The sequence below is a fragment of the Thalassophryne amazonica genome, chromosome 13, assembly GCF_902500255.1.
Source record: "Thalassophryne amazonica chromosome 13, fThaAma1.1, whole genome shotgun sequence".
Classification (NCBI taxonomy): Eukaryota; Metazoa; Chordata; class Actinopteri; order Batrachoidiformes; family Batrachoididae; genus Thalassophryne; species Thalassophryne amazonica.
Window position 1 is genome coordinate 9,724,105 of NC_047115.1, and position 27,634 is coordinate 9,751,738.

Sequence of the window (27,634 nt, forward strand, 5' to 3'; positions counted from 1 at the left end):
TTTTCTATTTGGTTTAGGTGAGGCTTGACACACGCATTGATTCTGGAATTATTCTGGCAAAGTCAAAGTTCAGTTATTTGGTTGAAAGTCAAAGTCATTGGAGTCAAAGAAGAGATTTCCACCGGAATTGCGTTTTCCAAGACATTCTGTCATGAACAAGACCATGTTCTGATTGAGCAACACTTATGTTAATTCTCTGCCCGTAGCCCAAGTGTCTTCACGCCCATGGCGACGACTAGTAACAATGAACTCAAACAATAAGAAATGAAATGGCAAGTACAGCACAGCTGGAAATCTGCTCAGAGCTGCTCACAATCCAAAGAAAAGTGAACATACAAGGAGAGTAGTCAGGGAAGCCACCAAGAAATCATGAAGTTACAAGCTTCACAAGACTATACACACAAGAGCTGTTGAAAGGGCGTGTCCGCGGTCAGAACAGTGACAAAAATCGTGACTCTCGGCCTGAGACTGTGGAAGATTGCCAGCTGGTAGTTTTGGTCATTGTGAAAAATGGAGCTTTGTGGTGACAACATCGCATTATGCGGCTGCTTCTCAGCTGGTAAAATGAAAGCAGACAAAATGTATTTATTTGTAAAATTTTGTTTCCAAATTGTTTATTATCCTCAGAATTTTTTTTTTTGAAAATGGGTTGTTTTAACTCCTCGTTGATTTTTGTTTTTTAGTTTTAATTTTGTTTTTTTAGTTTCGCTGCTGTGGAATTTTTTTTTTAAAATTGTTTATTTTCACTCCTCAAGGAATTTTTTTTAAATGTGTTTTTTTTTCTCAAAATTATTTATTTATTGTCACTCCTCATTTGTTATATATTATTTTCAAATGTTTTGTGTTCACTCCTCATGGAATGTTTTTTTTATTTTAAAATTGGTGATTTTGTTTCACTCTTCTGGGATTTTTTTTAATTCTTTGTTTTTATTTCCCAGGGTTATTATTTTATTTTATTTTCAAGCGATTTATTTTTTTCTCCCCTCACAGAATGTTTTTTTTTATGTTATTTGCAAATGGTTTGCTTTCACTCTGTGAAATGTTTGTTTGTTTGTTTAGTTTCACACTTTTTCAATTTTTTTCAAATGGTTTATTTTCACATTTATTTTCACTCTTTGTTCCTTTGTTTTATTTTTATAATTGGTTTGTGTTCACTACTCATGCATTTTTTTTTAATCGTTTATTTATTTTCACTCCTTTGGAATGATTTTTTTAATTGCTTATTTTCATTCAAAGAAATTTTTAAAATTTTACTTTCAAATATTTTATTTTCACTCATTCCTTTTATATTAATTTCAATTGGTTATATATAAATAAATGTATATCTTTTTTAATTGTGTATTTGTGTACTCCTTTGGAATTTATTTATTTATTTTTTTTTACAAATCATTTTCTCTCCTCATGGATTTTTAAAAATTAAATTTTCAGATTGTTTATTTATTTTCACTCTTCATGGACATATTTTTTACTTTAAAATTGGTCTCATATATATATATATATATATATATATATATATATATATATATATATATATATATATATATATATATATATATATATATATATATATATATATATATATATATAGTTATAAGATTTATTTATTTCCGCTTCTCCGGTGTTACGGTCGTGACGGTCGTGATTCGCTCCTTGTCTCCGTGGTGACGTCATCAGGTTTGGCGGCCACGCGAGTTGCCTGTGCATTAAAAAAAAAAAAAAAAAAAAAGACGGTCGTGTGTGTGTGTGCGCTCCCGCGCGGGGTTTGTCCTTTACGTCACTGTTGGTGTAACAGCGCGTGCGCGTGTGAACCGGTCGCTTTGTCGCGCACTTTAACTGAGTTGTCTCGGCGCTAAAATACCGTCAGAGCAGCACGTGTCGGCGAGGTTAACGGTGACGTTCAAACGGTCACGCTGGTTTTGTTGTCCGGGTGTCTAACACGCGCTCGTGCTCTCTCCCCTCACGCACGCACACACACACACACACAGCTGGTTAGCTAGCTAAGTTAGCCAGCAGGACTTGATCGCTCTCTACAAGCTGTTGTTTTTTATTGTTATTATTATTTTTAATTGTAATGTGTGGACGCGGTTGTTGAAAATCCGGATTGTGCATCTTTCCTCGGCTGACCGGGAGCCGCCATGGAATGTCGCGTTCTGTCCATCCAGAGTCATGTAGTTCGGGGATACGTGGGCAACAAGAGCGCATCTTTCCCCTTACAGGTAAGTGCAAAGTGCCAGCATCCATTATCGGACGCCGACACACCGGGCAGAGACGCCCGCTGTTGGCCACCGACCTGTTTGACGCCCTTTAACACACAAATCAATCAATCAATCAATCAATTTTATTTATATAGCGCCAAATCACAACAAACAGTTGCCCCAAGGTGCTTTATATTGTAAGGCAAGGCCATACAATAATTACGTAAAAACCCCAACGGTCAAAACGACCCCCTGTGAGCAAGCACTTGGCTACAGTGGGAAGGAAAAACTCCCTTTTAACAGGAAGAAACCTCCAGCAGAACCAGGCTCAGGGAGGGGCAGTCTTCTGCTGGGACTGGTTGGGGCTGAGGGAGAGAACCAGGAAAAAGACATGCTGTGGAGGGGAGCAGAGATCAATCACTAATGATTAAATGCAGAGTGGTGCATACAGAGCAAAAAGAAAAACTCAGTGCATCATGGGAACCCCCCAGCAGTCTAAGTCTATAGCAGCATAACTAAGGGATGGTTCAGGGTCACCTAATCCAGCCCTAACTATAAGCTTTAGCAAAAAGGAAAGTTTTAAACCTAATCTTAAAAGTAGAGAGGGTGTCTGTCTCCCTGATCTGAATTGGGAGCTGGTTCCACAGGAGAGGAGCCTGAAAGCTGAAGGCTCTGCCTCCCATTCTACTCTTACAAACCCTAGGAACTACAAGTAAGCCTGCAGTCTGAGAGCAAAGCGCTCTATTGGGGTGATATGGTACTATGAGGTCCCTAAGATAAGATGGGACCTGATTATTCAAAACCTTATAAGTAAGAAGAAGAATTTTAAATTCTATTCTAGAATTAACAGGAAGCCAATGAAGAGAGGCCAATATGGGTGAGATATGCTCTCTCCTTCTAGTCCCTGTCAGTACTCTAGCTGCAGCATTTTGAATAAACTGAAGGCTTTTCAGGGAACTTTTAGGACAACCTGATAATAATGAATTACAATAGTCCAGCCTAGAGGAGATAAATGCATGAATTAGTTTTTCAGCATCACTCTGAGACAAGACCTTTCTAATTTTAGAGATATTGCGTAAATGCAAAAAAGTAGTCCTACATATTTGTTTAATATGCGCATTGAATGACATATCCTGATCAAAAATGACTCCAAGATTTCTCACAGTATTACTAGAGGTCAGGTAATGCCATCCAGAGTAAGGATCTGGTTAGACACCATGTTTCTAAGATTTGTGGGGCCAAGTACAATAACTTCAGTTTCATGAGTTTAAAAGCAGGAAATTAGAGGTCATCCATGTCTTTATGTCTGTAAGACAATCCTGCAGTTTAGCTAATTGGTGTGTGTCCTCTGGCTTCATGGATAGATAAAGCTGGGTATCATCTGCGTAACACTGAAAATTTAAGCAATGCCGTCTAATAATACTGCCTAAGGGAAGCATGTATAAAGTGAATAAAATTGGTCCTAGCACAGAACCTTATGGAACTCCATAATTAACCTTAGTCTGTGAAGAAGATTCCCCATTTACATGAACAAATTGTAATCTATTAGATAAATATGATTCAAACCACCGCAGCGCAGTGCCTTTAATACCTATGGCATGCTCTAATCTCTGTAATAAAATTTTATGGTCAACAGTATCAAAAGCAGCACTGAGGTCTAACAGAACAAGCACAGAGATGAGTCCACTGTCTGAGGCCATAAGAAGATCATTTGTAACCTTCACTAATGCTGTTTCTGTACTATGATGAATTCTAAAACCTTACTGAAACTCTTCAAATAGACCATTCCTCTGCAGATGATCAGTTAGCTGTTTTACAACTACCCTTTCAAGAATTTTTGAGAGAAAAGGAGGATTGGAGATTGGCCTATAATTAGCTAAGATAGCTGGGTCAAGTGATGGCTTTTTAAGTAATGGTTTAATTACTGCCACCTTAAAAGCCTGTGGTACATAGCCAACTAATAAAGATAGATTGATCATATTTAAGATCGAAGCATTAAATAATGGTAGGGCTTCCTTGAGCAGCCTGGTAGGAATGGGGTCTAATAGACATGTTGATTGTTTGGATGAAGTAACTAATGAAAATAACTCAGACAGAACAATCAGAGAGAAAGAGTCTAACCAAATACCGGCATCACTGAAAGCAGCCAAAGATAACGATACGTCTTTGGGATGGTTATGAGTAATTTTTTCTCTAATAGTTAAAATTTTATTAGCAAAGAAAGTCATGAAGTCATTACTAGTTAAAGTTAAAGGAATACTCGGCTCAATAGAGCTCTGACTCTTTGTCAGCCTGGCTACAGTGCTGAAAAGAAACCTGGGGTTGTTCTTATTTTCTTCAATTAGTGATGAGTAGTAAGATGTCCTAGCTTTACAGAGGGCTTTTTTATAGAGCAACAGACTCTTTTTCCAGGCTAAGTGAAGATCTTCTAAATTAGTGAGACGCCATTTCCTCTCCAACTTACGGGTTATCTGCTTTAAGCTGCGAGTTTGTGAGTTATACCACGGAGTCAGGCACTTCTGATTAAAAGCTCTCTTTTTCAGAGGAGCTACAGCATCCAAAGTTGTCTTCAGTGAGAATGTAAAACTATTGATGAGATACTCTATCTCACTTACAGAGTTTAGGTAGCTACTCTGCACTGTGTTGGTATATGGCATTAGAGAACATAAAGAAGGAATCATATCCTTAAACCTAGTTACAGTGCTTTCTGAAAGACTTCTAGTGTAATGAAACTTATTCCCCACTGCTGAGTAGTCCATCAGAGTAAATGTAAATGTTATTAAGAAATGATCAGACAGCAGGGAGTTTTCAGGGAATACTGTTAAGTCTTCAATTTCCATACCATAAGTCAGAACAAGATCTAAGATATGATTAAAGTGGTGGGTGGACTCATTTACATTTTGAGCAAAGCCAATTGAGTCTAATAATAGATCAAATGCAGTGTTGAGGCTGTCATTCTCAGCATCTGTGTGGATGTTAAAATCGCCCACTATAATTATCTTATCTGAGCTAAGCACTAAGTCAGACAAAAGGTCTGAAAATTCACAGAGAAACACAGTAATGACCAGGTGGACGATAGATAATAACAAATAAAACTGGTTTTTGGGACTTCCAATTTGGATGGACAAGACTAAGAGTCAAGCTTTCAAATGAATTAAAGCTCTGTCTGGGTTTTTGATTAATTAATAAGCTGGAATGGAAGATTGCTGCTAATCCTCTGCATCGGCCCGTGCTACGAGCATTCTGGCAGTTAGTGTGACTCGGGGGTGTTGACTCATTTAAACTAACATATTCATCCTGCTGTAACCAGGTTTCTGTAGGCAGAATAAATCAATATGTTGATCAATTATTATATCATTTACTAACAGGGACTTAGAAGAGAGAGACCTAATGTTTAATAGACCACATTTAACTGTTTTAGTCTGTGGTGCAGTTGAAGGTGCTATATTATTTTTTCTTTTTGAATTTTTATGCTTAAATAGATTTTTGCTGGTTAGTGGTGGTCTGGGAGCAGGCACTGTCTCTACGGGGATGGGGTAATGAGGGGATGGCAGGGGGAGAGAAGCTGCAGAGAGGTGTGTAAGACTACAACTCTGCTTCCTGGTCCCAACCCTGGATAGTCACGGTTTGGAGGATTTAAGAAAATTGGCCAGATTTCTAGAAATGAGAGCTGCTCCATCCAAAGTGGGATGGATGCCGTCTCTCCTAACAAGACCAGGTTTTCCCCAGAAGCTTTGCCAATTATCTATGAAGCCCACCTCATTTTTTGGACACCACTCAGACAGCCAGCAATTCAAGGAGAACATGTGGCTAAACATGTCATTCCCGGTCCGATTGGGGAGGGGCCCAGAGAAAACTACAGAGTCTGACATTGTTTTTGCAAAGTTACACACCGATTCAATGTTAATTTTAGTGACCTCCGATTGGCATAACCGGGTGTCATTACTGCCGACGTGAATTACAGTCTTACCAAATTTACGCTTAGCCTTAGCCAGCAGTTTCAAATTTCCTTCAGTGTCGCCTGCTCTGGCCCCCGGAAGACAATTGACTATGGTTGCTGGTGTCGCTAACTTCACATTTCTCAAAACAGAGTCGCCAATAACCAGAGTTTGATCCTCGGCGGGTGTGTCGTCGTGTGGGGAAAAACGGTTAGAAATGTGAACGGGTTGGCGGTGTACACGGGGCTTCTGTTTAGAACTACGCTTCCTCCTCACAGTCACCCAGTCGGCCTGCTTTCCCGGCTGCTCGGGATCTGCCAGAGGGAAACTAACGGCGGCTATGCTACCTTGGTCCGCACCGACTACAGGGGCCTGGCTAGCTGTAGAATTTTCCACGGTGCGGAGCCGAGTCTCCAATTCGCCCAGCCTGGCCTCCAAAGCTACGAATAAGCTACACTTATTCCAAGTACCATTACTGCTAAAGGAGGCCGAGGAATAACTAAAGATTTCACACCCAGAGCAGAAAAGTGCAGGAGAGACAGGAGAAGCCGCCATGCTAAATCGGCTAAGAGCTAGTAGCTGCGCTAAGCTAGCAGATTCCTAAAAACACACAAAGTGAATAATGTGTAAATAATTTAGAGGTGATTCAGCAGAGGGAGTGCTTTAGTTAAGGCACGTGAAGATTACACTGTGAAACAAATCGTTATCTAGTTAACTAGATCAATCTAACTGCGCAGATTAAACAGCTAACAGATACAGCAAAACACTGCTGTGCTCCGGAACAGGAAGTGATACAATACCGCAGTGAGAGCCAACCACCAGTAGAGGCAAGCCAAATCCAGGCTGAAGCTTCATAACCCGGCATTTTAATCACTTATCTGACCACAAACAGCTGAACGTTTAAGTTGGGTGAGATTTTAGCAAACACAAATCAGGCATCCGCTTTAAATTTGTCTTTTGTTGAAATGAGCAAAACATCACTGGATCCCAAATGTCACACGGCGACATATCCTGTCCAGTCTCCCACCTTATAGCCCGCTAATGATTTTATTTAAGTTTTTGTTGTCGGGAGATTTACAGTTTAATTTGGCCACGTTAAATTTTAGTTTATTTTTAAATTATTTGTGCGTGTCGGTGAAATCTAATGATATGATTAACCGTTGTCATTTGGAGGGTGTCCGATAATGGATCAAGATGACTGAGTGTCCAAATTCTTCAGAATAAAACGTCTTCCGTAAAATAATTTAATTGTAGAGTTATTTAAATTTTTGTACTGATCATCTTATAAAATGGGGAACAGTCATGTGCATTGTTTCTGTGTAGGCTCTCAGTTGTCCAGGTGGTTTCCATAGTAGAGAAGCTACTCATGTGCATTATTGTTATTATTAATATTATTATTATTTGAAGAGACAATAAGATTCCAGAACCCACTGTTTTACCTTGAGAAAACTTCCAGAAAAGTCCCAAAAAGCAATTATTTATTTATTTATTTTTACAAAATTAAGTTGCTGTGTCCAGGCAGAATACAGCTTTTGCACTAAATATAGTAGACAAACAGTAAACAATATCTCAAATCATTGCTATGATCATCTTTCCAGTGGGATCCTTGCACAAATGCACAATCAATCATAACCATGTCACATTAAAATGAACCCCATACAATTTTAAAAGTGGTGAAAATAAGATAAAATAAAACCAACAAAACAGGATAAAATAAATTGAATAAAATTGATACCCTAAGTGCTATTTGTCTATCAGGTTGCACTTAAAATCAGTTAATTAAGAAGTAAAATACTGCGCACAGAAGAATTTATACTCTTCCAGAATGTCTTGCAGTTCTGAATAGATGTAATGTAGGTGGGCTGATGCAAAGTATGGTAATTTAAACTATACTTCCAGATCTGTGTTCTGCCATTGCACACTTCTGGAAGTCTTGTGCAGTGGCAGACTTCTGATTTGGTCTGTGTCCAAATTTGGAAGTGCCCACTTTTGACAAATGCCGGGGAGCATGTGTGGAGAAACTCTGCATTGTTTAATGTGAAAGTCCACATTTCTGAGACATGCCTCTTGAGCAGGTCTGTAACCAGTACGACACACTCACATGGTAGAACTAACTCTGCAAAGTTATAGCTAATACAGCAGGAGGCTAGTTCTGCAGCTGTTTAATGATGTAATCTTACTTTTAATCAGCTTTTGTTTACTCGTGTGTGTGTGTGTGTGTGTGTGTGTGTGTGTGTGTGTGCGTGCTTCTTCCAACTCTATACTAATATAGGCAACAAGTTCGTTATCATTGTGACCCAAGGTTCTTGAAATGGAGCAATATCTCCACCTGGTGGATATTTACCATTAATGCAGTATTTTGCCAAGTCTAGTATACAGAAGAAACATCTAGCAAATATCATGGAATTCTGTTCAGTGGGTTGCGTTGTAGCTCATCTTCTATGATTTGCACAGAGGCGTAAAATGATCTGGTAGCGCACCTTTGAACTCCATGGCGGCGGGAAGAACACATCTGAAGTGTTCAGAGTTACCTAAACCTCAGTGATCCTGCTGACCAGTGAGCTCACATCCTCATGGGCAGTGTTAACGTGTGATGACTGCAGGAACACAGAAACGTGATTGTAAAGAAGCACATCCAGCTTCCTGCAGTGATGATCTGCAGCTGACAGTGTGGCACAAATAATTCATACCACTTAAAAAAAATATATATATATTATTAGCTTCCAGCTTATGTGGCTTTTCTGTCTGAAAATTTTGCTGGATTTTGACTTGTTTCTGAAAATTAATTGCGGACATAAGGAGCTGAAATAAGCAAATTATATGATGGACAGAAAAGTCAGCATCAGTCACGATCATCGGTTAATCCTTTTATAGTGCATGAGCCAATCAGGTTTTCGGTACCACTTAAGGTGACAAAACGACACTTAGAATCCAGTCTCAGTGTACCATGGCTGACACAAAAATGTGTGATAGCCATGCCAGGGTGATAGCTTTAGCCAGGTAGGGGTCAATAAATAATTACACAGAGGTCAAAATTTAAAGACACTCCAATCATATTGAGAAATATACCACATTATTATCACTTTACCGGGGCGTTGCTGGGCTGGTATCATAGATTTACGTTGATGGTATCTGGTTATACATGCCTGCTGTGCGTAAACAAATGACGTCATAGCGCACGCAGCCCAAGAACTGTCCGCAGAGGAAAAGATGAAAAGGCGAGTGTGTTTTGGTCCCAATGTGGATATTCCGGATGATTTTTCTCATGGCTAGTATGACAGTGAACAGCAGCTAAAGCAGCCAGCTTGATGAGGGAGAGCGGCACGCACCAGACAGCGCAAGACACGACAAAAGTGAGCCAACTTTTTATGTACGCGTTACGTATTGTGTATCTCAGTAAAAAGTGATAATAATGCAAATAACATGCTGTTGTTGTGTGGTATGCACTTTTCTGAGTCCCTCCGTCCATCCCGTCACCCGCAATGACAGCTATTCGCCCTCGTCTAACTCGGGCGAATAGCTGTCATTTTGGGCGACTGGGCATGGATGTCGGGCCTCATGAAAATGCATACCGCCCTCCAAAAGCATGTTATTGTATTATTATTTGTCTGATCATAGCAATTCTGAAAAGATATATGTTGGACTATCTGTGACTGAATTCTACAGAGCTATGGGGTAAAAACAGCAAAAATTGTGACAAAGGTCAGTTTCAGTTTGTACAGGGGTCAAATGTTGAAGTGATGCAAAGTATTGGTTGAGTTAATAGGGTTTGAAAATGGACTAGTTTGCACCATGTGTCATACTTAGTTATCACGTTACATATCACATGTCATAGAATCTAATGTAAGTTGACCTTTATTTGACTATTACTTTGGAGACCAAACATTCAGCACAGTTAGAACTATTCCATTTATTAATCCTACTACTATATCAGTCTGTCAGTTTGTACACTCTAAAAGTGGAATGTTGTATTTACAGCTGGTGTTATGAAACTTGGTTGTTTTCAATTAGAAACGTAATATGCAGTTAGCTGCAACAGTTTGTTACATCTTGCTTTTCCCATGTAAACAATCGCATTCTGTGGAACCAGTTGACATAACTTAGTCCAGTACCATGTGTCCCAGAGTACAAGTCACACTTGTCAAGAAAGGCCTCTTGAAGAATGAAGGAACGTATAAGTTTCACAAAAGTATGTCTCATCTCTTGACATTATTGTGCACAGTTAAATGATAGATCATAAAGGACGGGAAAACCAGACGCTGTCACTATAAGCTCATTTTCCATGATTTATAATCCATCAGTAAACACTGCACAGTAACACCAAGTAACCACAAGCTGGCCACGCCCCAGAAACGCCAGTGAAGTGACAAACGCCAACTGCTTGTCACCCTCATTTGTCGCTAATTTAACCGTACGGAAAACACGGTACCAGTTGAGCTCTTTCTGACACAAAAGACTGCACAACGTATCGTTAACATTTGGGATGAGTGGGGGAAGGCTGGCCATCTTACCCATGATGGCATTCAGGGTAGTAGAGCACTTTATGTAGATATTCCTTAAATTCATACATCAGCACAGCTGCTGTATGTTGTTGACAGGCCCAACGTCTACTAATGAGTAAAGTTACGTCATATCCATTTTTGCTGCATCTGCCTTTGTCAGGTCAGGGACTCCTGCAGAATCTAAGGCTTCTCAAGCTTCTATCTATCTATCTATCTATCTATTTATTTATTTATTTATTGATAAATGTTTTCATGTATTGTTTTGTCTTGTTTTTCTGAATTTATATGAGATGACACAATGGCCCATCTTCCAAATCTGGACTGTAACCAGCACTAAATCTAATGCATTCTCCTGAAAATGACCATCATTTGTGCTGTGTTCTCGTAATATCTGTTCTTTTACTCTTGATTAATCCTGCAAACAATCAAAGGAGGTTCACTGCCGTAAATCAGCTGAGTAACCACTGAAGAAGCCCGGAGATGCTGATTTGCAGTTGTAAGAAAGGACACAGAGGTTATTGACTCCTTCTGGCCACCAGAGCGAGACGTTTGTCTTCCTGACCCTTGTGTTGACTCAAGCACGATAAGGCTGATATTCCTGCCACTCTGTAATTGCCGCCGTGATGATGATGACGACGATAATGGCGATTGGTATAGTTTCATATATTCCAGCAGCAGCTGTGTCATGCTTCGCGGTGGTGGTGGCAGCGAGGCTTGTATCGGCAGCACCACGTTCCATCATCCTGAAAGACCGTCGCTTGTGAGAAGTGCCGAGTCTATTTTTAGCCTGAAGCACCCCAGAATGTATTTTGCGTTTATCTTAATGGCTGCCGGGCTTTGATGGATGTGACCGAGGTTCAGTGCCACTGCTAATGTTAAACTACTACTGCCAGACCTATTTGTACCACAGCAACATTTTAACCAGTGCAGGTTAGTAGAGTCCCTGATATTAAACGCTAAACCCACCTGAAGCTGCTTAAGGGGTGACATATCATGTTTCAGTAGGCCACTGAAGTTTTTTTTTTTTTTTAGGGGAAGATAGTGTCCAAATGTTAAAAATTACATTTTTTTTTTTTATCCAAAGATCCCTTCGGGTGGAAAATTACGGGCCTTTTTAGGGTAAGGGTTAAAGGGGCCAAAAGAGTGACATAGTCAAAATGTGGATTTTGACCTTTGAATATCTTTGTGCGCCCTCAGTAAGACTCATTGATCTTAATGGAATATGAATGTATGTATGTATGGATGGAGTTCTCCCATTTAGCCTTATATTTTTCAAGGCTAACTGAGGGCTTCAAGTCACAACTTTTGGCATTTTGGGCTACATTTGGGACCCTCCCAGGGCCTGCGCCCTGAATAAGCCTTGCTCATTTACGCATATTTGGGTAACTGGGACAAGTTTTCTCCAAATGTGCATAAATGGCGGTGGCTTAGTTAGGGCACTTTTGCATAGGTGGCGCTCTTTATGTTAAGAACGCGATATTTGGTGATTTTCATTTATATCTCGGTACGCCCCCTATGGATTTCAGTGAAACTTGTTTTATTATGTTCCTCTATATCTCTGCTATTCAGGATAAAGATATCAGGAAAGCTTTTGCCTCATTGACCCTTTACTTGCCTTAAGTTTGACATATATCACAATTAGGGATGGGTATCGAGAACCGGTTCCTTTCGGGTATCGTTAAGAAATGATTCGATCCACTGACATCAATAAGCTTTTTGCTTAACGATTCCGTTATCAGTCCTTCAGTGGCTGTTGTTTTTGGGGGTGTTTATCAGGAAAATGATTATTTCTCTCCTGCAGCGGGTCCGTAATCAACTTTTCTGCAGCGCAGCTTTGCCTTGAACCTTGAACCAATCGAAACAGTGGTTCGCAGATTGAAGCAGTGCTTCGATCTATTGCTTCGCTTATGCATTTTTTTTCTTTCGCTGTATCTTAATTTTCTCCCGCTAAAACCCTAAAGAGCATATGTCTGTGAGTATTATTTACCTTTTTTATGTTAAACCGACCTGTTATGGTCTTCTGAAACTGTTGATAGATGTATTTTATAACTTAAAAATGGGAGCAATGCTAACGTGTTAGCATATCTATGGCATTTTCAATGTTAAAATTAGCATTAAGCAGTTGCAGCTGTCATCACGTTCGGGTGCATTTTTCTGTATAGTAAGCGTTTGTTGTAAAAGAGTCAAATGTATTACAAATTGTAATATTTTTTAAAATTTATTTTTAATATATTAATAATCTAATGATTAGTTATTATATACAGTAGCAGTAGCCTGCGCAGGTAGGTATGAAGGCTCTAGGACGGCAGGGCGCCCAAAACTGCGCTACAAGGAAATCTGCAAGAGAGAAATGAAAAACTGCAACATCGATGTTCTCACGTGGGAGAGCTGTGCAGACAACAGCCCCGCTTGGCGTCTTTCTATCAAACAGGGCACAAAAGCCTCGGAGGCAACACGGGAATCAGTCACCATCAACAAGAGAGCAAAGCGGAAAGAGCGCCAACACAAGCCCCAGAAACCCACTCACTTCACCTGCGCCAGGTGCGGCAGGGACTGCCATTCAAGGATCGGACTTCACAGCCACTCCAGAAAGTGCAGAGGAACCAATTAGGATCTACACCATTGTCTCACGAGACGGACGGATGCCGAGGGGAGTTATTATATATAATTTTAGAGAAAGAGACAAAAAGAGCCTGAATAGAAACACAACAGAAAATATAAAACCAAATAACAATGAATGAATGAATGGATTTATTCGGCACACACACAAATCCGAAAGAACAGAAACATACCAATAATATGAATGTTGTATAAACAAGCCTGTGAGTCCGAAAGGGTGTGGGCAGAAGCAAAGCTTATCAACGCCCACCCCTGCTAGAATGAGTCCAACAATTATAACAGTCATAACAACATATACACAAATTCACAACACACTACATATCAACACAGACATACACTTCAATATTCAATTACATTTCAATTCATGTATACGAATGTTATGTATAAATCACAACAAACTTGGCCCAAGTCACTCCATATTAACCCTGCTGACCCCCAAAGCAAGCACTAGGCAACTGTGGTGAGGAAAAACTCCCTCTTAGGAAGAAACCTCAAGCAGACCAGGCTCTAGGGGGTGACCCTGAACATGACAATGACCATACATACATAAATAAAGAAATAAATACATACATACAGAAATAAGTGTTTCCTGTGAACACCTAGTGACTCTTACACCTCCATTTCATCCCTGTCTTATTTAAGTTTAATGACAATTTGTTTCGGTCAAACCATATTTTTCAATGTGTTAATTTCTTCAGTGATTTTCTCCAGAACTATCTGCCAAAGTAGAAAACTGCTGCATCCTAGTAAGAACAGAATACTACTGGAATGAATTTGAATAAGGAAAGTTGGGTTTTTTCTCACCAAAATGGATGCTGCACTCACTGCAGTTTATTGTCTGGAATAGTCCCAGATTGCATTTCAGAGCTTCTAGAGTTCAAACATTTTTGTGCAGGTGGTGTTGGGGGGTAATTTTGGGTTTCAGCTTTTTTGTTTTTCACCACTTTCATCCCAGAATATGTCAATCGTGAGTCACTTTTGTGCGAATTAAAGTTACTAACTGGGACTCCTGTCTTGTTGCGAGAAAGAAATGAGAATCGTCCTCCGTTTTGTTCACACAGCTCCAAACGCTGCGCGGCTCTCTGCCAAGTCAAGTTAGAATGATAGAATCCAGTTGGAATTAATAACTTCAAAGCAAAACACCATTTTATTTATTTTTATTTATGTCCAGAGACCAAGGATACAGTGACCAATTTCATATTTATTTACTTTAAGACTCAATGAAATACATAGAAAACCTGTAAAGCCTACTTTTAGTACAAAATTCACAAGAGGTATCGATAAGGGAATCGATAAGGAATCGGATCGATAAGCAGAATCAATAATGGCATTGATATTGATTAAAATCTCATCAATACCCATCCCTAATGACAATCAAGCTCCACAAATGAAATCAGGAAGGCAAAAGGTGGACAAAGGTGCTTGGTGATGCTGATGTCTTGGCACGAGAATGGAGGTCTAAGTCTTTAAGGTCCCAGTGCTTCCTGTCTTACTGTGTAGTTGTGAGACTTGGAGACTAACCAGTGATCTGGGTTCTGCTGGAATGACTTGGTTTTCAGATGAACAGAACTTTGGGAGACTGACGTGAGACATGAAGGCTGCCACAGCATGTTTCTGTGGGTGTGGTCTACTGTTATAAGCTGGGCGTGGAGTCATGATGTAATGAGATGATTTTTTTTTTTTAATTCAGAATGTTATCACTGTGTTGCTTTAGTCTAATAACGCTCGAGGCAAGATTCTTGTGTATTTCAAAGAACAACAAAAATGTCAGCAAAATATGAGGAACAATTTTTCTACTACAGAGGTATTTTGTAATAAACACCACAGAGAGAATAAATAAAAATGATCTCAAACTCCAACTTGGCACCTGTCTTATTTTGTGAAGGTCAGAAATCTGTGAAAACCTGCACTTAGTATTTAGATTCATGACGAGAATTCAAGGATGTGGCAGATAAGAGTGACTATGATATCCGCAAGCGTGCCAGGCATTCCTCTCCCTGCGCTGTCAAGACACACAATTCCCGTCTCTTCAGTTCAGCTGGCAGGAGGCAGCGGCACTCTGATTGGTTGCTCCTCCGGGTGATGTCACTGAAGATGAAGACAGGCTGCCTCACTTTAGAGACGAACGCAGTTTAAGACTAGTGGTGACGTCGGGTTTAATCTACATCAAGATTCATGGCATTGTGGGTATTAAAACAGCAGGGAAATTAAGAAATTTTATCTGTTTGTGAATCCTCAAAATTAATGAGTTTTGTTGGAACTAAAGTTCTTTGGAAAGCAGTTCATTGTGAGTCAACATGGTGATAATGTATTTGTATACAGTTTTCTGTTCTACCTTCAGGGGAAAATGGACACATTTAGGTACAGAACAGCACCCCTAGAGACTGCGACACAGTGCTGTATGATATGTTGCTCAAGGACACTCAGACAGTGCTTGTAGAGTGTTCTTATTTTCACCTTTTTGCACTTTAAGCGAAGTCATAAAAAAAAAATATATATATATATTCCCGCTTACGCCAATCAAGGGTTACGGGGGGCTGGAGCCTATCCAGCAAATCATAGGGCAAGAGGTGGTGTAGCCCCTGGACCGTTTATCAGAAGATAATAATCATAATTAGCAGTATTAAGCATATAGATGTAAAGAATATGTGTGTGATTGAGAGGGAGCACGGTGGAAAGGTGGTTACAAGGAGTAGAAGTTGTGAAAGGAGATGAGTTTAAATATTTGGGGTCAACTGTTCAAAGTAATGGAGAGTGTGGTAGAGAGGTGAAGAGAGTGCAGGCAGGGTGGAGTGGGTGGAGAAAGGTGGCAGGAGTGATTTGTGACCGAAGAATATCAGCAAGAGTGAAGGAGAAAGTTTACAAGACAGTAGTGAGACCAGCTATGTTGGATGGCTTAGAGACGGTGGCACTAACAAAAAGACAGGAGGCGGAGTTGAAGATGTTGAGATTCTCTTTGGGAGTGACGAGAATGGACAGGATTAGGAATGAACATATCAGAGGGACAGCATAGGTGGGACGGTTTGGAGACAAAGTCAGAGAGAGAGGCAAAACTGAGATGGTTTGGACATGTGCAGAGGAGGGACCCAGGGTATATAGGGAGAAGGATGCTGAGGATGGAGCCACCAGGCAGGAGGAGAAGAGGTAGGCCAAAGAGGAGGTTTATGGATGTGCTGAGGGAGGACATGCAGGTGGTTGGTGTGACAGAGGAAAATACAGAGGACAGGGTGAGATGGAAACGACTGATTTGGTGCTATTAGGAGCAGCTGAAAAAAGATGATGATGAGTTTGCAGCAGGTAGACGTGGAAAACATGCAGGTCAGGTGACCTCCAGGAGCAGGCCTGGTGACTCCTGCAGCTAACCTGAATATGTCTGGCTTTTGGACTGTTGGTCTTGCAAAACATTTGAAGTCTTCACATTTGATTGTGATCATTGGAAAAATAAAATTATGGCAAGTGAGTTTGTGCCCGGAACCTCATAGTAAGTGTTAGTGGTTTGGGTGAATGAGCACCACTTGTGTCACTCTTATTACTGTCGCTGAGGTGCCTTTGAGCAAAGTCTTAATCCCCAGTAGATGGGAAAACGCTTTAGCAATCCATTTACTATTAAATGTTCTGATATTTCAGAAATGGCACCATGAATTAATTATTAAAAAAAATGGTTGGTGAAAGTCATAAACTGCAGCCCCGGAGCAGCGACACAGTTTAAGGAGCTGCAGTCACGACGCAGTAAACGGTAGCGTTTGTGTTGACTCAGACGAGATCCGTCTGTGCTGTGACGTGCCAATTAAAGAAACGCTCAATTTGTCACTTGTAAGAGGGGCTTCCTCCACTGCAAATGTGCAAGATGTGTTCCTGCCAATTAAATCTGCTACCTTTTTACCACTACAACTCTCTCTCTCTCTCTCTCTCCTGGAGTGTAATCGTTCCACTCAGGATTGTAAACAGCTGAAAGAATGTGACCTAAATAATAATCTCGTCACGAGGCTGTGTATGTAGTCAGGTTGTATGTATCCTACTCTGACAGAAGATATGTAGGGATGGATTTTTTTTTTTTTTTTTTTTAGCAATAAGAGGCTCGTTGCTGAAAATGTCCAATCACCATTGTATAAACGGCCATGTTAGCTCGGGTTCAGAGAGCTAACAGTATCATAGGTGTGTTTCAAAGTCACTTAATTAAAGCCACAGTGTGCAGGATTTATGGGTGTTTATTAACAGAAAGGGAATGAATCAGTGTGTTTTTAGTCAGCTGAGAATGTGTTTCACTTGCAGTGGCAGGTTGGAATTTCCCAGTTACGCCCTCTGGGAACGCCCTTTAAAGTCAGAATTCAAACTCAACTTTCTTATGCTCGAACCTCACGTACCCCGAGTTGTGGAAGATAGCTGCTCCAAGCAGCAAGATTAGGAATCACTGTAGTTTTGACAGTTTTTATTTTCTTTTTTGTGTCCATATTAATTGTGCACACAGGATTGATTACATAGGTATCAGGAAAGGATGATTGATGGGGAGAACAGTGCACATTCCCAGCATGCCTTGCTCTAAGGCACAACAGTTGCTCTGATGCTGATAACCAGGTCTTCTTTACTTTGCTCAGTGCTGCTCGGGAGTGTGGGTGTTGCTACAGAGGCAAGTAAAGAGGAACTGGGAGCAAGAGACATTGCAAGCTAATGTTTCACGGACAGGAAAAGGATTCATTGACTTAACCCCCCCCCCCACCACCCCAGTCCATCTGTCTGTCTGTTCATGAAACAAGAGATCTTACTAATCTGGTTTGTGGATTTCAGTGAAGAGCCTCATAGGGAAATCATTCTCTCTATGTAGGATTCTCAGAAGAAAAACCCCTCAGTCTTAAATTAATACACATGATGGTAAGCACGACTGGAATGCGCTAGTCTCCCACCTCAACTTTTAGTCGTTAAATTCTGGTATTTCATCTCTTTGATATTACAGACGGCATCAGGAGGAGTTTTTAGTCATTTTCTTTGTCAGAATTAGTTTATTCTTTCAGCGATTTGTGCTAGCTTGCTTTATTTCTCCAGAGACTTAGTGCTGTCAAATCCACTTTTACCGCTGTCCATATCAATCAGCAGTGAAGAAAACTTTCAAAACTTTAGTCTTGGAGGATGGAGGATGAACTTTAAGGATGGAGTCGAGGAACAGAGGAAATGATTTTGTTACACATACTGTAACAAACTCCTAAATGTTTACTGAACCGTTCCTGTCACCTTTCTTCCGCTGCCAATGGTTTGATTTTTGCAGAATCATCAAAAGGAATAAAGTTGCTTATCCACATTCCTGTGTCCAATACCTTTACAGATTTTTGACTCTTATTTTTGTGGCATCATGGCTACATAATATCACCTGACGTTGAACACAAATATTTGTTTCAAAAGATTTAGTGTCACTCGTCAGATTTCATCAGCCTCTCAGCAGTATGCTTTTTTGTGTGCAGCACTTTGGAGGTATAATTAGGGAATAACCGTGTGTGTGTGTGTTTGTGTGTGTGGTGATATGGTGCCAAATTGAGCTTTACCAACACATGTCCACGTTCCCACCACATCGTCATTTTTTCTTTGCATTTTCACTTTGTTTGCATGTAATTTTCCCCAAAACCCATTGAAAATGCGGTGGTTTGTCCCCGAAAGTAGGGAAATTACACCATATGCATCCTATTTTACCCCTTTAGCACCCACCTGGTGCCCAGTCATTTCCATCTTACCCTATCCTCTGTATCTTCCTCTGTCACACCAACCACCTGCATGTCCTCCCTCAGCACATCCATAAACCTCCTCTTTGGTGTCCCTCTTCTCCTCCTGCTTGATGGCTCCATCCTCAATATCTTTCTCGCTGTATTCCCTGGGTCCCTCCTCTGCACATGTCCAAACCATCTCAATCTCGCCTCTCTGAGTTTGTCTCTAAACCGTCCCACCTGAGCTGTCCCTCTGATATGTTCATCTAATCCTGTCCATTCTCGTCTCTCCCAAAGAGAATCTCAACATCTTCAGCTCTGCCTCCTGTCTTTTTGTTAGTGCCACCGTCTCTAAGCCGTCCAGTATAGCTGGTCTCACTACTGTCTTGTAAACGTTCCCCTTCACTCTTGCAGATATTCTTCAGTCACATATTACTCTGGCCACATTTCTCCACCCACTCCACCCTGCCTGCACTCTCTTCTTCACCTCTCTACCACACTCTCCATTAATTTAGACAATTGACCCCAAGTATTTAAGCTCATCTACTTTCACAACTTCTACTCCTTGTAACCAAACTATTCCACTGTTCTCCCTCACATTCACACAGATGTACTCAGTCTTGTTCCTACTGACTTTCATTCCCCTTCTCTCCAGAACATATCTCCACCTTTCCAGGCTATATCCAACCTGTTATCTACTCTCACTGCAGATCACAATGTCATCTGCAAACATCATAGTCCATGGAGGCTCCTGTCTGATCTCATCAGTTAACCTGTCCATCACCATTGCAAAACAGAAAAGACTTGGAGCTGGTCCTTGGTGTAATCCCACCTCCACCTTGAATGAGTCTGTGTCATTCCTACTGCACATATCACTGCTGTCACACTGTTCTTGTACATGTCCTGCACTTCCTTCACATACTTCTCTGCCACTGCAGACTTCCTCATGCAATACCACAACTCTTCTCTTGGCACCCTGTCATAAGCTTTCGCTAAATCCAGAAACACACAATGTAACTCTTTCTGGCCTTCTCTATACTTCTCCATCAGTATTCTCAGAGCAAACATTGCATCTGTAGTGCTCTTTCTCGGCATGAAACCATATTGCTGCTCACGGTTTTATGAGCCTAGCTTCTACTGCTCTTTCCCATAACTTCATGCTGTGGCTGATCAACTTTCTGCCTCTGTAGTTACTGCAGCTCTGCACATCACCCTTGTTCTTAAAAATAGGAAGCAGCACACTTCGTATCCTCTCACTTGCCAAGAGTTTATTAAACAGTCTGTTTAGAAACTCCACTGCCATCTCTCCAAGGTATTTCTATGCCTCCACCAGAATGTCATCTGGACCAAATGCCTTTCCTCTCTTCATAGCTGCCCTCACTTCATCCTTACGTACCCCTTGATTTACTCTTGCCACATCATCCAGCCTTTTCTCTCTCTTATTTTCTTCATTCATCAGCTCCTCAAAATATTCCCTCCACTTTGTCAACACACTCTTCTCACTTATCAGCACATTACGATGTGCATCTTTTACCACCCTAACCTGCTGCACATCCTTTACATCTCTGTCCCTTTGTCTGGCCAATTGGTACAAGTCCTTTTCTCCTTCCTTACTGTTCAACTTCCTGTATAGCTCACTAAAAGCCTTTTCCTTAGCTTTTGTCACTTCTCTTTCCATCTTACGCCACATCTTCTTGTACTGTTGTCTACTTTCTTCATCTCTCTGACTATCCCAATTAGTTTTTACCAACCTCTTTCTCCTTATTTTCCTCGACCTCTTTGTTCTTGTCTTAATACCCCTGTCCAGCTGTCTTAGTTGCATAATTATGAATGTGAATAGACATCACTTTAAATTTCAGTCACTGTGAAACTGTCAGTACAGGCACACGCTTGATTTCCACTCTTCACTGTAGAAAGATGTGAACATAAGGCTAACTCAAACTACAGTTTTATCAAGTCAGGATTGGGTTCAGGTGCCCATGTCAAACCCCTTATAATGCACACAATGAAACTTAAAATCTATGTACAGAATTTAAAATAATGCAAACTTAGTTAACAAAGCACATCCCCAAACATTTGAGATCAAACCCACACTAATGGATGACTTAGTTTGGCAGGAATCAGTCTTGGTGTTATCTGAACAGGCCTTTGCCAGTTTTACAATTGATTCATCAGTTGTTATACAATTCATTCAGAGAAATTGCTGTATGTACGTTTTCTAGTTCCATCATCTCAGCAACTTCAACAAATACCCCTGAGGTGGACAAAATAGTCCATTTTAAGATGCTGCTTGGTTTCTAGGAGGTTCTTAGGGATAGTGTTGCTGTTTGACTGATGAATAAGTGGAACTGAGTATAGTAGCAGTTGAAGTGATGCAGACTTTGCATACGCTGTATGTTTTATGATGACTGTACAGCTATCAAACTTTAGTCAAAAATTCTGCTGATACTTCTTTTGTTTCTCTGCAGGTTTTAGGCTTTGAGGTGGACTCCATCAACTCTGTCCAGTTCTCCAACCACACAGGTATCACAAGATGAAATATTAATTTGTGCATCTCTGTCAGTTTGCTGTGTCCCCCCCTGCACACACGTGGGGCAGCACGACTGATGTCAACTCGGCCGTAGGAAGCGATAGATGGATGTTCTTGAGGGTTGTTTTGTTTTTGTGACTTCATCTTCCAAACATCAAAGTCACTAAAACACAGCAAATACCTGCAACTACCGCAAAAAAAACAAGTTATGGTTAAACAAGGTCAACATTTAAAAATGCTTCAGTCATATTGAGATGTATCCCACCTTATTTTTCTGATCATAAAGATTTTTTTTTAAAACGTGTTTGGAAGATCGATGGCTGAATGTTATGGGGTAAAAACAGCAACAATCACAACAGAAGTCTGTTTGAGTTTGTACAGAAGTCAAAACTTAAAATAGTTTACTCGTGTGTTGAAAATCCCTCAACTTAATTCTTTTTGCTGATTTGTCTCAAAATCCATCGCAATTGAGACAAAAATTCACTTGTGACAGCAGATTGGGCAGACGCTTGGTTCGAGCTATGGGAGAATGTTTTTATCGTCGTACGCTATAAGCTCGTCATTGGCTGCTTATTTTTGTCATAGAAACAAAGGTCGTGATACCCCCCCACTGCTTTTCCGCTGGAAAAAAGTGTCATTATGGACACAGGGCCTGAAGCTACCATCTCTGGGATGAATATCCTACATGTTTTTGTAGGCCGCGGTATACTGAGGCTGGATTAAGTGTTGTTTGCCACTTGAAATAGTACTGACAACTTGTTTTGCCCGTGGACAGGACGACGTTCTGCTGGCTTCAAAGTTCTGATAAACTGACAACTCAAGCAGGGAATGTGGTGCTGTTTCAGGTGGATTCATCAAGGTTTACGTCTTGCTCCTGTTGACTGAGGTTGCTGTTGGACTGAAGACTTTGATTAACATGTTGCAGTTGGAGAACATTGGGGAAAGTCGCGTTCGTCTCCTTGGAAGATGTTGCTCTTCTCAAAACCATCTCCTCTGGATGATGCTGACAGGACTGTCTTTCTTCACAGATTCTGTTGGTGGTTTTCATGGAGAGAATCTCAAAGACCTGCTCGGGTCTGTTGGCTCTCTGTCTGTGCAGCCGCACTGCTCTAATTTGAAGAATGTGATGCATGATGTTTTGAGCTAATTTCTACTCCCAGAAATGTCCCGACTTGCCTTTCCCCCCGTGCTGCACAGCTATGTGGTTTCAGCTCGTGACACTCCTGCAAACTGATCTTGAAGAATGAATCAGCTGGATGCTGTGAGGACAAACGCGGTCACCCAGCTGCTGCTTGTCACTTCACAGTGGCTTCAGAAGAGCATTGGCACATTATGAAAGAGACGTCTGTGCGTTCCGGTCACCTAGTACGAGATGTCATGAATCACACGTCGTTATGAGGTCCTGTCCTGGTCAGTCGGTGGTCCTCAGACTGCACTGCTTCAGAAAAGCTGCCTAATGGGACTGTTTGACTGTCTTTAGCAGAGAAATGTCTTCTGATTTGTTCAAGGATTGTGTGTAATGAATAAGATACGACATAATGAAAAATACTCCAAAGGGAGCATCATAGATATCAAATATCGTCAAAGATATCAAAGATAGAATGATGAAGGGCGGAGAGAAAAAAGGCAGACTTAAGAAGGAGAGCGAGCGAGGCAAAAGGACGTAGCGGTAAACGGCAGTACACGCTGTAAATTGCGACAGCGGTGTGTGATGACGACAGAAGCAGCTCTTATCAGATGGCCGGCCTTCATTCTCTCTCACACACACAGTACTGTAACCGCTCACCTCTCTTTCTCAGCCACTTTGGCTTTCTCCTGGCTTGTTGCTTAGCAACCAGCATCACGACCACGTGGCTCTGGCTGTGACTCACCTGGAGCTGCGACATCATCAGCCTGCAGCAAGCGTGTCATATGCAGACGAATGCAAACGACACATATGCACACACAGACCGTAGCTGGCTTATTGCAGGTGTTCTACGTCAGTCCTATCCCCCGGTCCTCCCCCTCAGTGAACAGATACAGTGGTTTCAGATTTCACTAATGATCTCAAGATGGTTCAGTAAGTCAAAGCCAGTTGGGAAGGAAAACTAGATGTAGATGTAGATAGCTTTTATTGTCATTGTCATAACAACAAAATTTCCGCACTCACATTCCACATACAAACAGCAATTGATCTACAATTATTACTTGTTTACCATAATAATGGCACACATCAGAATTAGGACAACACATATACATTTGACATTGTTTATGTGCAGTAAACTTGAAACAGTCTGTTTTCCAATTGAGGCAATGTGAGTGTGTTGGTAGCCACTGCAACTGTAAAGTCGCGCCGCCTGTAGCTGTAGCAATTTACACAAACATGTATAGCTTGAAACCTTCATTACGTAAGCCCGCATCATAGTCAGACGAAGACCATGAAGAATGCGCTGTCCTCAAAATTTTGCTGAATGTAGCAGGGATGTGGTCAGAATAGAAAAAATGTGCAGTTTTCATGCTCCTACTACATTCCTGCCAGGTTCTTGATGGACCATGTCCAGTGTGTTCTTACTACAGCCAGTCAGACCTCACAACACGCTTACTACGTTCTCACTGCAACCATCTGATCCTTATAAATACTACATCACAAGCTGCACTTTGTCATTCATTCTGCAAATTTTCTTGTGTCTGCACCTACTTTCAGCAGTCAACCACAGAGCTCCCAAAGGTGAGCTGATCAGGGTGCTGATCAGACACTAGATTATCAGCACCATGGACAGCTCAGCATCAGGAGATCTTTAAGAAGAAGCGCCTTTATTATCATTGTACATACACAAGACAAGAAGAAGAGTGTCTCTCCCTTATTTAGCAGGAGTAGGGGAAAAACTACAGAGGATCTTCAGACAGCACAAAATCCCAGTTTACTTTAAACCAGTCAACACCTTGAGACAGAAACTAGTTCACCCTAAGGACAGGATCCCTAGTTACAAACAGAGCAATGTAGTGTATCATATCAGATGTCAGGAAAACTGTAATGAACACTACATAGGTGAGACGAAGCAACTTTTACACAAGAGGCTATACCAGCACCGCAGAGAGGTCGCCAGTGGACCTCAGTCTGCAGTTCATCTCCACCTGAAAGACACTAACCACACGTTTGAGGACAAGGAAGTTAAAATCTTAGCCAGAGAGAAGAAATGGTTTGAGAGAGGTGTCAAGGAAGCATTCTTTGTAAAACAGTTGAAACCCAGCCTTAACCGCGGAGCGGGTCTCAGACATGCTTTGTCCCCTGTTTACAATGTGGTACTCAGGTCAAAGCAGTTTCAGTCTTTTGTTCATGGTAATGAGTCATTCACGTCATCAGGAGAGAGTCGTCAAGGGAGCCATCAGGGGAGGCTTCCGTCCTGTCATTAGGAGAGTGCTAACTAGAGCACAATAGGTGCTAATTAGAGAACTCAGAAGTTTATTGCCATTGCCAATGAACAGGATTCACAGACTAGGAATTTGCATTGGTATAATGGTGCAACATTAAACAGAGAGCAATATAAAATGCTAAGATAAAATAGGTGCTAAAATAAGATAAAATATAAGATGAAATATGAAAGGCTATGTGCAATGACACAAACAGAACAACAGTGCAGTGGGAGGAGTGCAATTAAAAACCAAAGTACATTTGTCTAAAGTGACCCGTGATAAAATGATAAAGTGACAGAGTTAAGGTTAAGGTGACTGAGTTATGAAGTGTTCATGAGTCTAACGGCAGAGGGGAAGAAACTGTTATGGCGGGAGGTTCTGGTCCGGATGGACCATAGCCTAGTTCGAATAGACCGTGTGCAGGGTGAGAAGGGTCAGCTGTGATCCGACCTGCTTGGCCCAGAGTCCTGGAGACATGCAGGTCGTGGAGAGATGGAAGGCTACAGCCGATCACCTTCTCAGCAGAGGCCACAATGCGCTGCAGTCTGTGTCTGACCCTGGCTGTGGCCCCGGCGTACCACACCGTGATGGAGGAGCAGAGGATGGACTCGATGATGGCCGTGTAGAACTGCATCATCAGCTGGGCAGGCAGCTTGGCCTTCTTCAGCTGCCGCAGGAAGTACATCTTATGCTGGGCCTTCTTGATGAGGGAGCTGATGGTTGACTCCCACTTGAGGTCCTGGGTGATGGTGGTGCCGAGGAAGTGGTGACAGTCCACAGTGGTGATGGGGCTGTTGGTGAGGGCGGGGGGGCTGTGGCTTTCCTGAAGTCCATGATCATCTCCACTGTTTTCTGGGCGTTGAGCTCCAAGTTGTTGCTGCTACACCAGGTCACCAGCCGGTCCACCTCCCTCCTGTAGGCAGACTCATCCCCATCCGAAATGAGTCCGATGAGGGTGGTAAGTAAGTCCCTTCGGCTGCTCCCTTGTTTGCACTCAGGGTCGCCACAGCAAATCCAAGGTGGATCTGCATGTTGAATTGGCACAAGTTTTACGCCGGATGCCCTTCTTGACGCAACTCCACATTACATGGAGAAATGTGGCAGGGGTTGGATTTGAACCCGGAACCTTCTGAACTGAAACCAAGCTCATTAACCACTTGGCCACCACCCCTGAGGGTGGTGTCATCCGCAAACTTGATGAGCTTTATGGAGTCGTGGCTGGAGGTGCAGCAGTTAGTGTACAGGGAGAGGAGCAGAGGGGAAAGGACACAGCCCTGTGGAGATTAGAGATAGAGATTATCAGTTGAAAGAAAAGTGATTGTGTGAGGAACGGGATCCAGTATTTATAGTAATTTCTCTGAACGTGACATAGAAACAGTGAGAGCTTGCTGCAAACTGGACAAAGACGACGTGGTAAGCTCAGAAAGCATGCATTAACAGCGTAATGCGGTCTTCCACAGCGTGGCATTGATGTACGGTGGTCATAGCACAATTGTGGAGAGTTCAAAGTGAGATCGCCGGTGACGGAGCAAGAACACAGTGACACCGCATTGAGAACACCACGTGGTCTTCCCTGTCCATTCCATGCTTGGACTATGTCAGTGAAGTCCTTACTAGTTGTCACTGTTGTGATTGTGTCAATGGTGGTCTTACTACATCCCTGTCACCTTCTTACTGCTTCATGTTTCGACCACGTCGCCCACTTCCAGGTGTAAATGTGTGACCGCCTCTTCAGCAGGAGTTTATGTCCATGTGTCCAGGAGGTGTGTGTCTGTGTGTTTGAACCACGTGCGTCAGCGGCTTTCTGTCTGTGCTCACCTCTGCAGGTTATTCCCACTGGAAGGGCCAGGTGTTGACCGCAGACGAGCTTCATGTTCTTTACGAGGGAATCAAACTCAACAATGTGCACCACTACGACTACGTTTTAACAGGTGAACAAGCACTGAAATGATCTCCACCACACTCACAATATCTTCCATGTTGTTTTAGCTCAAATGATTGAAGTGAAATTTAAGTTTTATAAAACTGTTAGCACATATTTTACACTTTGTTTTTATCTGATAACATTTTTATGTAAAAACTGAACATGGGTCATTTCCACATACCTGGAACTAAGATGAAGCTTTTGTGGATTTATTTAAAGTTTCTCCTTTTAATGTCTTGTATAGTAAAATGTTGAGGGATTTTACATGTGAAAGCGCTTTAGAAATAAAGTTTTAATGCCAAACCTTTTTTTATGAAATGTTTTATGGACTTAGGAAATATGGACAAAATTGTACATATTTCTTAATCAAAACAATCGGCTACGGAGACTGCCGAAAACAAAGTACTTATGTTTCTGACAGTGTTTTCATGACATGGAGCCAACGTCCCAGCTCATGGGCTGTTGAATGGACTGTCACCAAACTGGTGCTAAGATGAAGCCACGGATTAATTGCATAGTTTACATAACTGTGATTTCATGTCAGGGTGACTTGTTTTTAAATTGATAACTGGGTTATTTTTGATGCAGTCATGGTTTAAAAAAAAAAAAAAAAAAAAAAAAATTGGGTGTGAAGTATGTCGCCTCCTGATAGAGCTGATGGAAAGTTCTGAAGCTCCTGAAAATAATGTATTCCCAACTTTTCCCAAGAGTGTGCTCGCAGGTCCACTAATCTGAATGAATGCTGAGCATCACTTGCGTATGAATGGTCAGTAGCTTCATGATTGTTCATTTCTGAACAATGTACAACAGCAACATGATTGTTCTGCTGGAGGTTTCTTCCTG

The 27,634-nt window shown here is 41.4% G+C and overlaps 1 protein-coding gene across 1 annotated transcript in view; it reads left to right on the forward strand.

The window, feature by feature from the left end:
* The first annotated feature begins 1,969 nt into the window (after window positions 1-1,969).
* Window positions 1,970-27,634, forward strand: part of pdxkb (pyridoxal (pyridoxine, vitamin B6) kinase b) — a 37,793-nt gene continuing 12,128 nt past the window's right edge. Inside the window, exons 1-3 of the mRNA XM_034184434.1 lie at window positions 1,970-2,216; window positions 21,413-21,467; window positions 26,694-26,798. Of these exons, the coding sequence (XP_034040325.1) occupies window positions 2,136-2,216; window positions 21,413-21,467; window positions 26,694-26,798 (241 nt within the window). The 5' untranslated portion in view covers window positions 1,970-2,135. The remainder of the gene's footprint in view (window positions 2,217-21,412; window positions 21,468-26,693; window positions 26,799-27,634) is intronic.